The sequence below is a fragment of the Aegilops tauschii genome, chromosome 4 (genome assembly GCF_002575655.3).
Source record: "Aegilops tauschii subsp. strangulata cultivar AL8/78 chromosome 4, Aet v6.0, whole genome shotgun sequence".
NCBI lineage: Eukaryota > Viridiplantae > Streptophyta > Magnoliopsida > Poales > Poaceae > Aegilops > Aegilops tauschii.
In genome coordinates, this window is record NC_053038.3 from 41378812 (window position 1) to 41393485 (window position 14674).

A 14674-nucleotide genomic window follows, 5' to 3' on the forward strand; every position below is an offset into this window, starting at 1 on the left:
GAATAAAATAGAGGAAAACAAGTACTACGAAAAACATATAAAGATGTTGGCACACGGTCGGCGTGGAACCCATCCGTTATCCATAACGACACACCGAGCAGGAAGAGTAGGCATGCATCCACCGGTTGGCCGCCCACACCATCATCAGAAGTTTGACTTATATGCACCAAAAACAGTCGACCCGATCGGTGGCCATCAAGCCCCCAGCCACCTCGGTGGATAAGGCGATCAAGTGGGCCACGTGAGCCCAACACAGATCTGGATCAAATGATCGTGCCGTTCAGCAGCACTACCTTTTTTTTTACTACAATAAAAAATTGCCCGGCCCTTTCCGCAAGCTGGGAGCCTCCTAGTGCTCGGCGCGTGGTAGCTGCTGCCTGCTGACGGCTTCCACCGTTGCGCCGGCGGCGCCCATTTGGCAGCGGTGGATTTGACGACGAGCGAGGCAGGAGTGGTTAGCCCGGCCCCGCTGACCCAATTAGTACGCTGGGGTTAGCTGAACCGCAGACCCAACCAGTAGCATCAGTAGTGCTTCGCGGCGCGTCAGCCCGTCCATTTGCGGAAGCAAAAGCGCAGATGAACGACCCAGACTCGACGACTCGTTGTCTCGTAGTAGGTGTCAGGAGGGCTGGTGACCGGTGAGCGGTGATTGCGCCGATGGCGAAGCGCATCGCGCGTCGCATCGTCGCTCTGCCGCAATGGAATAGGAATAATGCAAGTTCCTTTCCTTTCTTTTTCTGGAAGAGAAGAGAGGAGAGGAGCACCGAGCACGTAACGCAAAAGTGGCAGTACGCGTGTGTGTGGCGTACGTGCGACCCAGGAGAGAGCAAAACCTGAAGCAAAGCACACGGGTGCACGCACGCTAGCCTTGCTCGATTTCGAACTCGCTTAAATCTCGCGTTGTTTTTCACGGCAGGAAGTTGGTTAAGTTACGTTATTACGGTTCTCAGAAAAAAGTTACGTTATTACGGGCGAGCGCCCGACACCAACAGAAACGGAAGCCGTCAAAGGTGATTTTGATTTTTAAAAAGGCCACAACGGTACAAAAAATAAAAAGAAAACGATAAAAAAACCCGAAACGGCTCCGCGTCTCCGCCCCCAAAGCCCGGGTGCGCGGCTACCGAACCGAACCGCCCGATGGCACTTCAGCCGTAAATACCACCTTCTTTCCACCCCACACACGCACGCGCTGGCCGGCACGGGCGTGAAAAGGCCGTGGCCGTGGGGGGCCAGAAATTCCGAGACACGGAAAGGGGGACGAGAAAACCAAACGGAGACAGAGTTCGATAATTAGTAACCCGTTCGTTCGTTGGATCGAGCGACTGATTGATTCCCGTTATTAATCCGGTCTCTGTCTCTGTTGCCGTTCCCCTCCCCTCTCGTCTCGACAGTACTGCTGCCGCAACAACAACTAGGAAAGTAGTAGCCTTCACGACTAAATCCACCACTCACACCTCCCCCCACCCGCGTCGTCTCCTCCTTCCTGCTCCCTCGCCCTCTTCGGACGGAGCCCCGGGGTAGGGTAGGGCCTCCACCAAACCCTAATCATTCGGGGGCGGTGGCTCCCCCGCCCGCCCGCCCGCCCGCCGGCCGGCCTCGATCTGATTGATTGCTCCCGGTGGTTGCGCCCGCGCCCGCGCGGAGGCGCCGTGGTCAGGACCGGCGGAGGCTGCGCGCGGCGTGACGCGGAAGGAGGAGGAGGAACAGCAGGAGAAGGACGAGGAGGCGTTGATTCCGTGCGGGGCAGGGATGAGGTGGAGGCTGGCGGAGACGGGGAGGCGGCGGCGGTGAATGGGAGCGGCGGGACGCTGCGGGGCCCAGCTTACTACATGGATGCGAGCGGCCGCCGCGGGAGGGTGCTTTGGCTCGTCAGGCTCCAGGTGAGCTGCTGCCTCGATCCGGCTGGGGCGCCCGGGGCCAGCCCCCGGGTTTCGTGGATTTGGGGCGAAATGGTCCAGATATTCACTTTGCCTTGGAGGGATTTCGTATGAATTAATTCGCATTCTGGGTTTCTCGTGGCGATGTGGTAGATTTGGCCTGCCTTCTCTGGTGTAGGGTTTTACTGTTCCGCCGGGGAAGAAAGGGAATGTTTCTCCCGGAGAGCTATTTTTGGGCATCTGGGTCGCTGTTAAACCAGTGAAAGCAGATGAATCAAAACTTGCCGTTTTGGGGTGGATTCCTTGCTGTTTGCCTATTCAATTTGCTGATACAGTTCTTACCGGATGTGGTCCAGTACCATTACCAGGAGCTGCTGCATTTATATTGCTACACATAACTAATTCTTTCCTTTTTGCTTGTGCTGCAGATTGTGTTGATTCTAGTCTGCTCTGGAGGAGCTAGTGCAAATTCCGACGACGGCAAAGCATCATTGTTGCTGGAAGGCGCCGATGCTGGAGACAAGGATGTTTACCTTAGCCATTCCTGCATCCATGACGAAATACTACATCAGCGGCGCCGAGCTGGTCGGAAGGAGTATTCTGTTATGCCACAAGTCTACCATGTGCCTCGAGAGAAAGTGGAGCGCGTAAGAGGCAGGCAATTGTTGGGGGTGTCCTCTTGGCGTGCTCCACGGAGTAATGTCAAGAAGCCAATACGGATATACCTCAACTATGACGCTGTTGGGCACTCACCCGACCGGGATTGTAAAAATGTCGGTGACATTGTGAAGGTAGGTCTGGCGGAAGCTTATGATCGCGCCAGGAGCTGCTTTAATATCCTGGTTGTAATGCTCAGTTTGCTGTTTGGTTTTGCTAGCTCGGTGAACCGCCTGTACCATCAGCACCAGGAACACCTATCTGTTCTCCTCATGGAGACCCACCATTGGTGGGAGATTGCTGGTACAATTGCACCTTCGAGGATATAGCTGGGGAGGACAAGAAGCAACGGCTTCGAAAGGTGCAGTTCTTGTGCTTTTGGTGGTTCTGTCTGTCACGTGTCACTTCGATCTGAAATGTGTCATAGCTTAAAAAGAAGAGGATACGCTGTTGTCATGTTATTCTGTGTGCTAAATGCTGAGTTGGATTACTGGCAGGCACTGGGACAAACAGTAGAGTGGTTCAGAAAAGCTTTAGCTGTTGAACCAGTCAAGGGGAACCTGCGGCTCAGTGGGTACTCTGCTTGTGGCCAGGATGGAGGCGTACAGCTTCCCCATGCGTATATTGAAGGTAATTTGCCGTTATAATTAGGTCATCTTGTAGCCTTTTTGATCTGGTTCTCCATTGATTTCCCCCTGAATTGCAGATGGTGTTGCTAATGCTGATTTAGTACTCCTAGTAACAACTAGACCAACAACAGGCAACACCCTTGCATGGGCTGTAGCCTGTGAACGGGACCAATGGGGTCGTGCAATTGCAGGTTTGTAAACCCACTCACATTCGCATACAAATATTAGCAGGCGGGAGAGGTTGTAATGCTATTCTGAATTAACATATGCATGTTCTGAATTTAGGACATGTTAATGTGGCCCCTCGTCACTTGACGGCTGAAGCAGAAACATTACTTTCTGCTACTTTGATTCATGAGGTCATGCATGTTCTAGGCTTTGATCCTCATGCCTTCACACATTTTCGTGACGAAAGGAAAAGAAGGCGTGATCAGGTAATTGACGATGTCTTTCCTCTTATTGGTGTAGTATATTTCCATCTGCTGCTGTGGATCCCAGTGTTAAGTGCTGATGATTGCTTTGTTGTATTTGGGTTAGATGTAACAGTCAAAACTGCTTTTGCCTTTTATCTTTAAAGGGCTTATGACCGAAGCGCTCAACAATCCAGTGGGCACTACAGTTGTTAGGCAGCCTTACATGTTAGTTACCAACTTACCATATCAGCCTAGTATTATGACTTAGGTTTAAGCTGAGAAGTTACGAATAATCTCCAAGTTTACAAGTACTAATAAGTCAAGAGGTATTTGCACAACTTCTGGGGCTTATCTATTAAGAAATGAGCCTGTTGGAATGTTTGGCATATGTGCTGTAAACCCAGCTTATGAGATTATTATTATTAATCGCAATCCATTATAAGAAAAGCCAGAAAGGCCTGTACTCATATTATTAATTGCAATGATTAAGAAAAGGCAGAAAGGCCTGTACGCATATTGAGAAACAACCAATTGGCAAACCTCAGCACTTGTGGTTAAATAGTCCACTATGCAATGGAATATTTGTTGATGCTTTCAAATCTCTCCCAGCAGCCATTTGATATCCGTGCTAAAGCCTTTTTATGTGTAATGAGCATTAACTGGCTTGGTAGCTGATGCGTGCACGCCTTGCTAAGGAGTATACCCAAGTGGCTTGATATTCATTACATATGATTCATATAGAATGATAGACCATAATTTTCTTCCATGCCTTGGTGCAATAGGCAGCGCATCACTTCTCACTCAAGTAGTTGTTGGAAACGAACCTATACAAGAATGTCCCATAAGTGAGGACCATGATTGGGAGAACTGTGTATGTTCCATACAACAACAACAAAGCCTTAAGCCCCAAACAAGTTGGGGTAGGCTAGAGCTGAAACCCAAAAGATCTCGCAACAAACTCATGGTTCTGGCACATGGATAGCAAGCTTCCACGCATCCCTGTCCATGGCAAGTTCTTTGGTGATACTCCAACCCTTCAGATCTCTATTTACGGACTCCTCCCATGTCAAGTTCGGTCTACCCTGACCTCTCTTGACATTATCAACACGCTTTAGCCGTTGCTGTGCACCAGAGCTTCTGGAGGCCCCTGAATATGCCCAAACCATCTCAAACGATGTTGGACAAGCTTCCCTTCAATCGGTGCTACCCCAACTCTATCTCGTATATGTGGCCACACATCCATCTCAACATGCGCATCTTCGCCACACCTAACTGTTGAACATGTCGCCATTTAGTCGGCAAACACTTAGCGCCATACAACATTGCAGGTCGAATCGCCGTCCTATAGAACCTGCCTTTTAGCTTTTGTGGCACTCTTGTCACAGAGAACGCCAGAAGCTTGGTGGCAATCATCCATCCGGTCAATGGTTCACATCTTTACCGATATCCCCATCCTTCTGCAGCATCGACCCCAAATATCGAAAGGTGTCCTTCTGAGGCACCACCTACCCATCAAGGCTAACCTCCTCGTGCCTAGTAGTACTGAAACCGCACCTGATGTTACTCGGTTTTGGTTCTACTAAGTCTAAAATCTTTCTATTCCAAGGTTTGTCTCCATAGCTCTAACTTCCTATCAACCCCTGTCCGACTATCATCGATTAGCACCACATCATCCGCGAGCATACACCATGGGATATCTCCTTGTATATCCCTTGTGACCTCATCCATCACCAAAGCAAAAAGATAAGGGCTCAAAGCTAACCCTGGTGCAGTCCTATTTTAATTGGGAAGTCATTAGTGTCACCATCACTTGTTCGAACACTTGTCACAACATTATCGTACATGTCCTTGATGAGGGTAATGTACTTTGCTAGGACTTTGTGTTTTTCCAAGGCCCACCACATGATATTCTGCGGTATCTTATCGTACGCCTTCTCCAAGTCAATGAACACCATATGCAGGTCCTTTTGCTCCCTGTATCTCTCCATAAGTTGTACCAAGAAAATGGCTTCCATGGTCGACCTCCCAGGCATGAAACCAAACTGATTTTTGGTCATGCTTGTCATTCTTCTTAAGCAGTGTTCAATGACTCTCTCCCATAGCTTCATTCTATGGCTCATCAGCTTAATTCCATGGTAATTAGTACAACTTTGCACATCCCCCTTGTTCTTAAAGAGTGATACTAATATACTCCGTCTCCATTCTTCTGGCATCTTGTTTGCCTGAAAAATGTGGTCGAAAAGCTTAGTTAGCCATACTATCGTTATGTCTCCGAGGCTTCTCCACACCTCAATGGGGATACAATCAGGGTCCATCGCCTTGCCTCTTTTCATCCTTCTTAAAGCCTCCTTGACCTCAGACTCCTCGATTCGCCGCACAAAACACATGCTGGTACTCATCAAAGGAGTCATCCAGTTCAATGCTAGAATTCTCATTCTCCCCATTGAACCCGCCATCTATGCTTTATCTCCGCATCCTTCACCAGGAGCTGGTTTGCTCTGTCCTTGATGCATTTGACTTGGTTGACATCCCTTCTCTTCCTCTCTTCGATCTTGGCCATCTTATAGATGTCCCTTTTGCCTTCCTTCGTGTCTAAACCGTTGGTAGAGGTCCTCATACGCCCGGCCCCTTGCTTCACTCATAGCTCGCTTTGCGGCCTTCTTTGGCACCTTGTACTTCTCTATGTTGTCTACATTCTTATCTAGGTAAAGGCGTTTGAAACAATCCTTCTTCTTAATAGCCTTCTGGACATCATCGTTCCACCGCTAGGTATCTCTAGCTTCGCTTCTACTTCCCCTGGATACTCCAAACTCCTCTGAGGCCGCCTTACGGATGCAAGTCGCCATCTTCATCCACATATTGTTTGCATCACCTCCTTCCTCCCAAGGGCCCTTCTTAATGACCCTCTCCTTGAATGCCCGAGCTACCTCCCCCTTGAGCTTCCACCACTTTGTTCTAGCGACTTTGGCACGCTTATCCCGCTGGACACGAATCCGAAAGCGGAAGTCAACCACCACAAGCTTATGCTAAGGGACAACACTCTTTCCAGTATTATCTTACAATCTAGGCAAGCATGCTTGTCTTCTCTTCTCGAGAGGATGAAATCTGGCTAGAGTGTTGACCACTACTAAAAGTCACTAGATGTGATTCTCTCTTTTTCAAGAGGGTGTTAGCTATGATCATGTCGTAGGCTAGAGCAAAGCTTAAGACATCTTCTCCTTCTTGATTCTTGATGCCATATCCGAAGCCCCTATGCACCCCTTAAAAACCAGTGTTAGATGTACCCACGTGGCCATTGAGGTCTCCTCCTATGAAGAGCTTCTTGCCAATAGGTACACTCCTAACCATGTCCTCCCGGCCTTCCCAGAACTCCCTCTTGGTGTTCTCATTGGGGCCTACTTGCGGGGCATACGCATTGACTAAGTCCCCAACTACCACCTTGACCAGGATAACCCGGTCCCCACGCCTCTTGACGTCTACCGCTCCATACTTGAGGCTCTTGTTGATCAAGATGCCTACCCCATTTCTGTTTGCAGTCATCCCCATGTACACTTGAAGCCGGTATCCTCCACCTCGTTCGCCTTTTGTCCCCTCCATTTGGTTTCTTGGACACAAAGGATATCAACACCTCTCTTCACCGCTGTATTAACTAGCTCCCGAAGCTTACCTCTGTCAGGGACCCTACGTTCCAGCTACCTAAGCGGATCCTCCTAGGCTCGTCTAGCTTCCTTACCCTTCGTACTCGTCGAGTCAAATGCGAAGACCCTTGCTTATTTTTCACTACATCCGAGCGTCGATGTAGCGCGCCACTAAGGATGCGACGACTCGATCCTTGCTCACTTGCCACCGTATCCAGATCAAGATACGGCGGGCCACCAGGGGGTGACGGCCCGATCCCCATTTGATACCACACCCGGGTTCCGATATGGCGCGTCGCTGAGAGGGTTACGCCCCAATGATTTTCTTTTGGGTTTCATCTCCATAAGAGTGGCTGAGTTTTGACGTTGGCTCGCCAAGTCTATTACATCCCTCCTCCTTTACCTGGGCTACATGCTATGTTGAGACAACATAGGCGGAGTTAATCGTGTATGTTCTATGCAAGTGAATTTCTGGATTCTTAAAGAGACAATCTCAAGTCTTAACTCTATTCTCTATTTCTCTTCCTTATTTATAAAGGTTGGAGTTGGTGGTGAGTTCACATGTGGGATCAACAATCTTCACCAATAAAAAAATGCACCCTTACCCACATGTGGGACTAGCAACCTTCCAAGAGACATAAATAAACAAATGTACTTTTACTCACATGCGGGACCTAAAACTAATAAACAAGTACGCTACTATTTTCATGTGAGACCAACACTTGCAGAATGCACAAATAACAAATGCAAAAATGTGACTCCAACTCAAAATTATGCTCTTGTTTTCAGTTTCTCTTTCCAACCAAGCTCTTCCAATCCTATATCTGAGAATGAGTGAACAAATTGTAATTCCAAAGTGATGGTAGACACTGCCCTTCTACCCGATAATGACCTTGTGCAGTCAACTTACTAATGCCTATTCTCATATGTTTCAACATTCAAAATTTTATGTCTTGCAAAGAACCTACCCTGACCGCTTAAGATTCTCCAATGCCTGCAGCATGATCTTTTGATATATTTTCACTATTTTAAATCATGAATCACGTGCAAAGGCCGCAGGACACCAACGTATTTTTACGACTTCCTAAGCCAGTGACCTAACTCCTTGTATTTTATAGTTTTACAGTAGCAACACACGGGCATTGTGCTAGTAATATCTCTTATAAACATTTGAGTTGGTGGTGTTCACCTTCAAAGATTACCTCTTAGGTCGGCAAGAAATTTGTTACCGCAGTTATCATATATTCTATGTAGTGGACAGGTGTATCACGACCTTTGATTAGCTGGTCCGGTTGACGTATGTTTTGAGATATCTCTTTATTTGCACAAAGCTGGGGACTATGATGACACATGCGTTTAAACAACTCAAGCAATAAAAAGAACTTACATAACAATGCATGAGCATTTAACTTCAGTAGCAACACACAGGTATTTAGCTAGTTAGAATGAATTATCTTATCAGCCTGTGGGCCCATGATCCACACCCCACAGGATGATCAAGGGTGTGCACAACTGGACTTTGACATGTCCTGTCCAGCAGGCCCTTGTTGGCACTAACCCTTCGCCCTCTCCCTCTAACCTCTTTTTCTTGGCTGATTGCATTATAGCTTCAAAGGAAATGAATTATCCTCCAAAAGAAATCCAGTTTCTGCTGTCGTTCTCTTCACAAAATACCTTCTGGTGATTTGTTGCTAAGAGAATGCAAAACTCACTTGGATTTCGGCCAACCAACAGCCTGATTTCCGCGTGTGTAGCTCATGATGAATTTGCGCCTTGTGACCAGAGTAAACCGGGACCATGTTCTTGTAATCTTTGAGCCCTTCAGCACTAGGTTCTTTTTTTGAATGATTTAAAGATTCCTCACCACGCCTGCCATGTGGTCTTCAGCACTAGGTTCGAGTCCATTGGTTTGGCACAAGGACAGGCCATTGTTTGGTGCTCATCTTTTCGGTCTTCCGCTCTTGTGCACTGATGTTCAGAGATTCACAAAATCTCTCTCTCCTGTTAGGTAAAGGATTTAGTTGAGGCTTTATGTTGGAAATTATTGTCCCTTTCGCTAAAAAAATCCTCCTGTGCAGTCATATCGTTCAGTTGTTTGTGGGAAAAAAAAGGTTTTCTGCAAAGGAGCATACTTGGGGTACCTCTTAGAGTCTAAGGGAGAAGAGCTTTAGAAAGAATACACATCACCACATATATTCAGTTTCTCCAGTGCAAAACTTTTATTTCCATTGATTAGTAGTATAGCCTGAAAAACTATGTGGAAGTACTTTTGCCATATCTCTTTTTGATGATAGCTTATGCCCCTTGCCTAGTTTGCATTGCACACTGATCTCGATCTGTTAGGAGCTAGGGTTCTGCCGGTTCTAGGGCGGAGATTGTAGGGGAAAGATGGAGGAAGACGAGGTCGAGGGCGCAGCGGCCGGTGGCTGGGCACCGTCCTTGCGTGGTGGAGAAGAGGCGGCGGCGGCGCAAGAGGTGGCTACGGTTAGGTCTCCCGGCTCCCTAAGGGAAGCCGAGCAAATACTGATTGCTTCTTGCTTGATTAGATTGATACATCTCCTCTCCTTATATAGAGAGGTTTACTTGACTCCTAAGCAAACGACCCTAATACCGATAAGATAATTGGGCTACCCTAATAACGATAAGATAACTTGGGCCACAGCCCACCTAATATGCCAGTCATAACACGATCTCTCTCTTTTCAGGTTACTGTTCAGGCTTTGGACGAAAAGCTTGGAAGAATGGTTACCCGTGTTGTCCTTCCCCGAGTTGTAATGCACTCTAGGCATCATTATGGAGTAAGTAGTAACTGAAGATTTGTGAGCTATGTTGAATCTTTTGGATTGTTCATGTGATTGCCACTGTCAATCGCTTCTCCATTTTTATATGGCACTTACATAAAGAAAGCTGCTTTGTACTAATTGATACATTTCTTCATCGTGTTAGGCGTTTTCCCAGAACTTCAGTGGGCTGGAATTGGAAGATGGCGGAGGCAGGGGTACCTCAGGTACTGCCATAACATAAATCTCTACAGTTTGATGTTTGTATTTTCTGACATTTATGTATTATATGAGTTGAGAATACCCCCAGTTGTGTAGATTTCCTCCCTTCACTAACATTTGACACTCTTAACAGGTTCACATTGGGAGAAAAGACTCTTAATGAATGAGATCATGACTGGGTCGGTGGATACAAGATCAGTGGTTTCAAAGATGACACTAGCATTATTGGAGGACAGTGGATGGTATCAAGCTAATTATAGCATGGCTGAGCATTTAGACTGGGGTCGAAATCAGGGAACAGAGTTTGCGATCTCTCCCTGCAATTCATGGAAAGGGGCATACCGCTGCAACACAACTCAACTATCAGGATGCACATACAATAGGGAGGCAGAAGGTTACTGTCCTATAGTTAGCTATAGTGGGGACTTGCCCAAGTGGGCTCAATATTTCCCTCAAGCCAATAAAGGTGAGATAAATGGTCCTTTTTTCTGACATTATACGGGCTCAAATGACATCGAGAACTCTTAATGTGGATTTAAGTTTTCTGTTTAATCGCTGTTAGTTCTTACACCTCCTCTTAGTTGAGGGGTGGCACACAATTTTTTCTGTACTAAATGCAGAACTTTGGTTGGGTGCAATTAGTATATAGCTGTTGGTATGTTAGGACTTGGGAGTACCCCATCAATCCACTCTATCCTCTCTGAAAGTGTGCAAAGCTTTGCCTTCTGCTGCTGTTTCGCAATAATCTCCCATTGCAGAGTAAGTTGAATCACCTAATCCAAGAGGTGATCCTGATAAGCTATTGAGGGGATCAGTTTTAGAACTATCTCTGAGGTTAAAAAATCAATTATTCTTTCTGGAAGTCTCTTTTTTCATGTTCTATTCAATCTTAGGGTCTGTTATGCATTTTGGTTTCAGAAAGCACTTCATTTTCTTTGGCTGCTGTCGTGCTGTAACAGAGACATATTACTCGCACACCAGAAAATGAGTACGGATCACCTAGTAATTAGATTACGTCACAACACACAACAACAGAAGGACCCTCCATCCTTTTTTATCTTCTTTCCTTCTTAATCCTTCGATACTTGTATGTCAGCATGTTATGTTTTGAGTTTCTCATACACAATTTCACCTCTGTAGGTGGACAGTCATCATTAGCTGATTACTGCACATATTTTGTTGCTTATTCCGATGGCTCATGCACTGACGTAAATAGTGCACGAGCACCTGACAGAATGTTAGGTGAAGTACGAGGAAGTAACTCGAGGTGAGACTGCTGAAGATAATTTGGATGCATGCTCATTATAAAACACCCCGTTTCACAATTCTTACCGTTTTCTGAAAATTCGCCAACGTACAGGTGTATGGCTTCAACACTAGTGCGAACTGGGTTTGTCCGTGGATCTATGACCCAGGGAAATGGCTGTTATCAGCATCGCTGCACAAATAACTCCTTAGAGGTGACTATTGTTCCATTTATTAATTATTATATCACTTTGCACTAAGTTAAACTTTGCTTGGACCCTGTCTTTTTCCAAATATTCTCGTACAGTGTTATATTTTTATTCCAGGTGTGGTGTCCCTGTTATTTGTAATGTTCATCATAATAATTGCCAAAATATAATCTATGGCTATAGGAACTTATGTTCAGTTCTTCACTCCTAAAATTCTAGATGGCAGTGACAGTAAGTTCAGTCTACTTCACGACAGTTCATGTGCACCAATGGTAATCTTGTGTGCAGATTTTAAAATGTCGAATATGGTTATGGATTTAATCGACAACTCTTGTCACCATTGCATTTGTATGGAGATTGAGTGCCACGTGATTATGCTATTTTTGCTACCTACAATGCAGTCATTCAACTAGCTTTCTCAATTTTTTTGGTGATTATCTTCCATGTTTTGTGTTTTTTAACTGCATCATCATACTGTTTCCAATACTGGCCTCATCACATTTGATCAAGCAATGAATTATAAACCATGTTCCTAGTGTCAATTTTTAAATGCTGTCGAACAATGATAGGTTGCTGTTGACGGCGTCTGGAAGTCATGTCCAGAATCTGGTGGCCCAGTTCAGTTCCCAGGCTTCAATGGTGGGTTTTGTTGTCTATGGTGTATTAAATCAAGCTCCGTTCTTTAGTTCTCACTTCTTACTCAAGTTAATTTTGTGCTGAAGGGGACTTGATTTGCCCGGCATATCATGAATTATGCAACACTGTACCAGTCCAAATAAGTGGCCAGTGCCCCAAGTCGTGCAGTTTCAATGGGGATTGCATTGCTGGAACCTGCCACTGCTTCCCTGGGTTTCATGACCATGACTGCAGTAGAAGTGAGTATACAGCTGCACAGCCCTGGATTTGTCTTTTTTTTTCAGTTATCAACTTTTTCAGCACAAAATTCTTTAATTTTGTATCCTTGAAATGATGATGAATAACCTGGAGGTTCAAGTGAAACATTCTTGTTGTCCATTAACAGTTTTGGTCCCAAACGTGCCATGCAACTTTTGTCGTGTTCTGTTTCATGTGAATTGTCAATCAGGATGAGGCAAATAGCCAACATGTACAATCTGCAATTATTGGTTATACGAAGAATGTGCAGTCCTTGATTTCATGAGAAATTGGCATGATCGCCATCCTGATATATTGAAGTGCTCATTCTGTTTACTAACTAGTGTTGGTTTGGGTCAACAGGATCTTGCCCAGACAAGTGCAGTGGTCATGGTATATGCAAAGCTAATGGGATCTGTGAATGCGAAAGTGGCTGGACTGGAATTGACTGCTCAACAGGTAAAAGCTTAATAACTAAAAGTCTCTATAGATGCACACATCTATTACTGCGGGCTGTATTCATGAGGTTTAGGCCATGGTGAAGGCCTGAGGAATTTTGCATGCCAACTTCCATATATTGGAAATTTTTTGCATTGTGGGACGAAAGACATGGTTTGTGATATCTGTAAAGTTTACAATTTTAGAACGATCAAACATCGAAAACTCACAATGCGTTGATTAGCTTGGGCCCCTTATTTGCTCTGCTCTTAGTTGAACAAGCAATAGTAATGTCTTGTTTCCATTGTATGCAGCGGTTTGTGATGAGCAGTGTAGTTTGCATGGAGGGGTTTGTGACAATGGTAAATGTGAGTTTCGATGTTCAGATTATGCGGGCTACACTTGTCAAAAGGGTTCGACAATACTGCCCAGCCTGTCAATGTGTCATGATGTACTGGTTCGGGATTCTGATGGGCAGCATTGTGCACCAAGTGAACTCAGCATACTACAGCAACTCGAAGCAGTAGTTCTTGTGCCAAATTACAATAGATTGATGCCAAGTGGGCGGACCTTCCTTAACTTCTTCAACAATGCCAATTGTGCAGCAGCGGCGAAGCGGCTGGCTTGCTGGGTACTGCTCCCTCTGACCATTTCTCAAATGTTTATGTCATTAACTTCCTTCTGATATTTCAAATTATGTAGCCCCAGTTGCTTACCCATGAGATTATATTTTGCCATTAAGTGCTGCGTTAGAAGAACATATTGAGTACAGCTTGCATTAAGTGGGTGAATAATGGCACTTAGATTATCTTCCTATTTTTGGAATGTTTAACTTCAGCTGCATACTTACAAGAAGTTTAGTCTAGAGCTTCTAAAAACAAGCATAATAGATTAAGTTGCACAACTTACCTCAAATAGACCAATAAATGCCACTTTGAAGAAGCATATATACTTAAAGTAGTGGTGATGTTTAAGCTAATAGACAATTTTATTGGCCATGCGGCAATGCCCTCCTTGTATATGTGGCCTTATAGTTTTGTGCTGTTAAGAGGGAAAACTGTCTTCTCATCTCATTCTTATTACTCCATTGATCAGATCTCAATTCAAAGGTGCGACGAGGATGGGGACAACAGGCTTCGGGTATGCTACTCCGCTTGCGAGTTGTACAATACGGCATGTGGGGCGGGTCTTGATTGCTCGGACCAGACCCTTTTTAGCAAGAGGGAGGAAGAAGAGAAGGGCGTTCCATGCACAGGATACGGCGAGAAGAAGTCTTCCTGGATATGACAACTTCCTGGGGAGCGCTTCTTCCCCTTATTACTCTGGCTGAAGCTCAGAGGTGTAAAGTATAAGCCGCATTGCCCTATCCATATTCATTTTCGTTTTTAGCCAATGCTTTCCAATTGTAGGATACGGAAAGTAGAGGTCCATTTCGCCTGGGCACCCGAAGATGGGTGCCTGGTGTCAGTATCTGGGTCTTCTCTTTGTTTAGAAGGTTAGTCTGACTGGAGGAGGCATGGAGTGGGAAGCTGGGTGGTGGGTGGTAGGTTCCTTTTTCTTCTTCGTCAGAGAATAGTGGAGGGAAGAATGTAAATGTTAATGTGTGTTGTAATCCATGACTACATTCTTAACAGAGCATTTCAATGAGAGAAGAAGACCCTGTGCTTTGCCTTGCATGATCAATGTTAATCTG

The 14674-nt window shown here is 45.6% G+C and overlaps 1 protein-coding gene across 1 annotated transcript; it reads left to right on the forward strand.

Moving 5' to 3' along the window:
- Positions 1-1240: 1240 nt before the first annotated feature.
- On the forward strand, positions 1241-14657 carry LOC109780249 (uncharacterized). Its single transcript, XM_020338839.4, has 16 exons — positions 1241-1880; positions 2306-2668; positions 2755-2895; positions 3032-3164; positions 3241-3354; positions 3449-3597; positions 9920-10012; positions 10161-10221; positions 10350-10682; positions 11357-11483; positions 11577-11676; positions 12240-12309; positions 12393-12545; positions 12907-13002; positions 13296-13612; positions 14077-14657. Exons 1-16 carry the CDS (start codon positions 1830-1832, stop codon positions 14266-14268), a joined length of 2493 nt encoding a protein of 830 aa, XP_020194428.1. The 5' UTR covers positions 1241-1829; the 3' UTR covers positions 14269-14657.
- Positions 14658-14674: the final 17 nt, after the last annotated feature.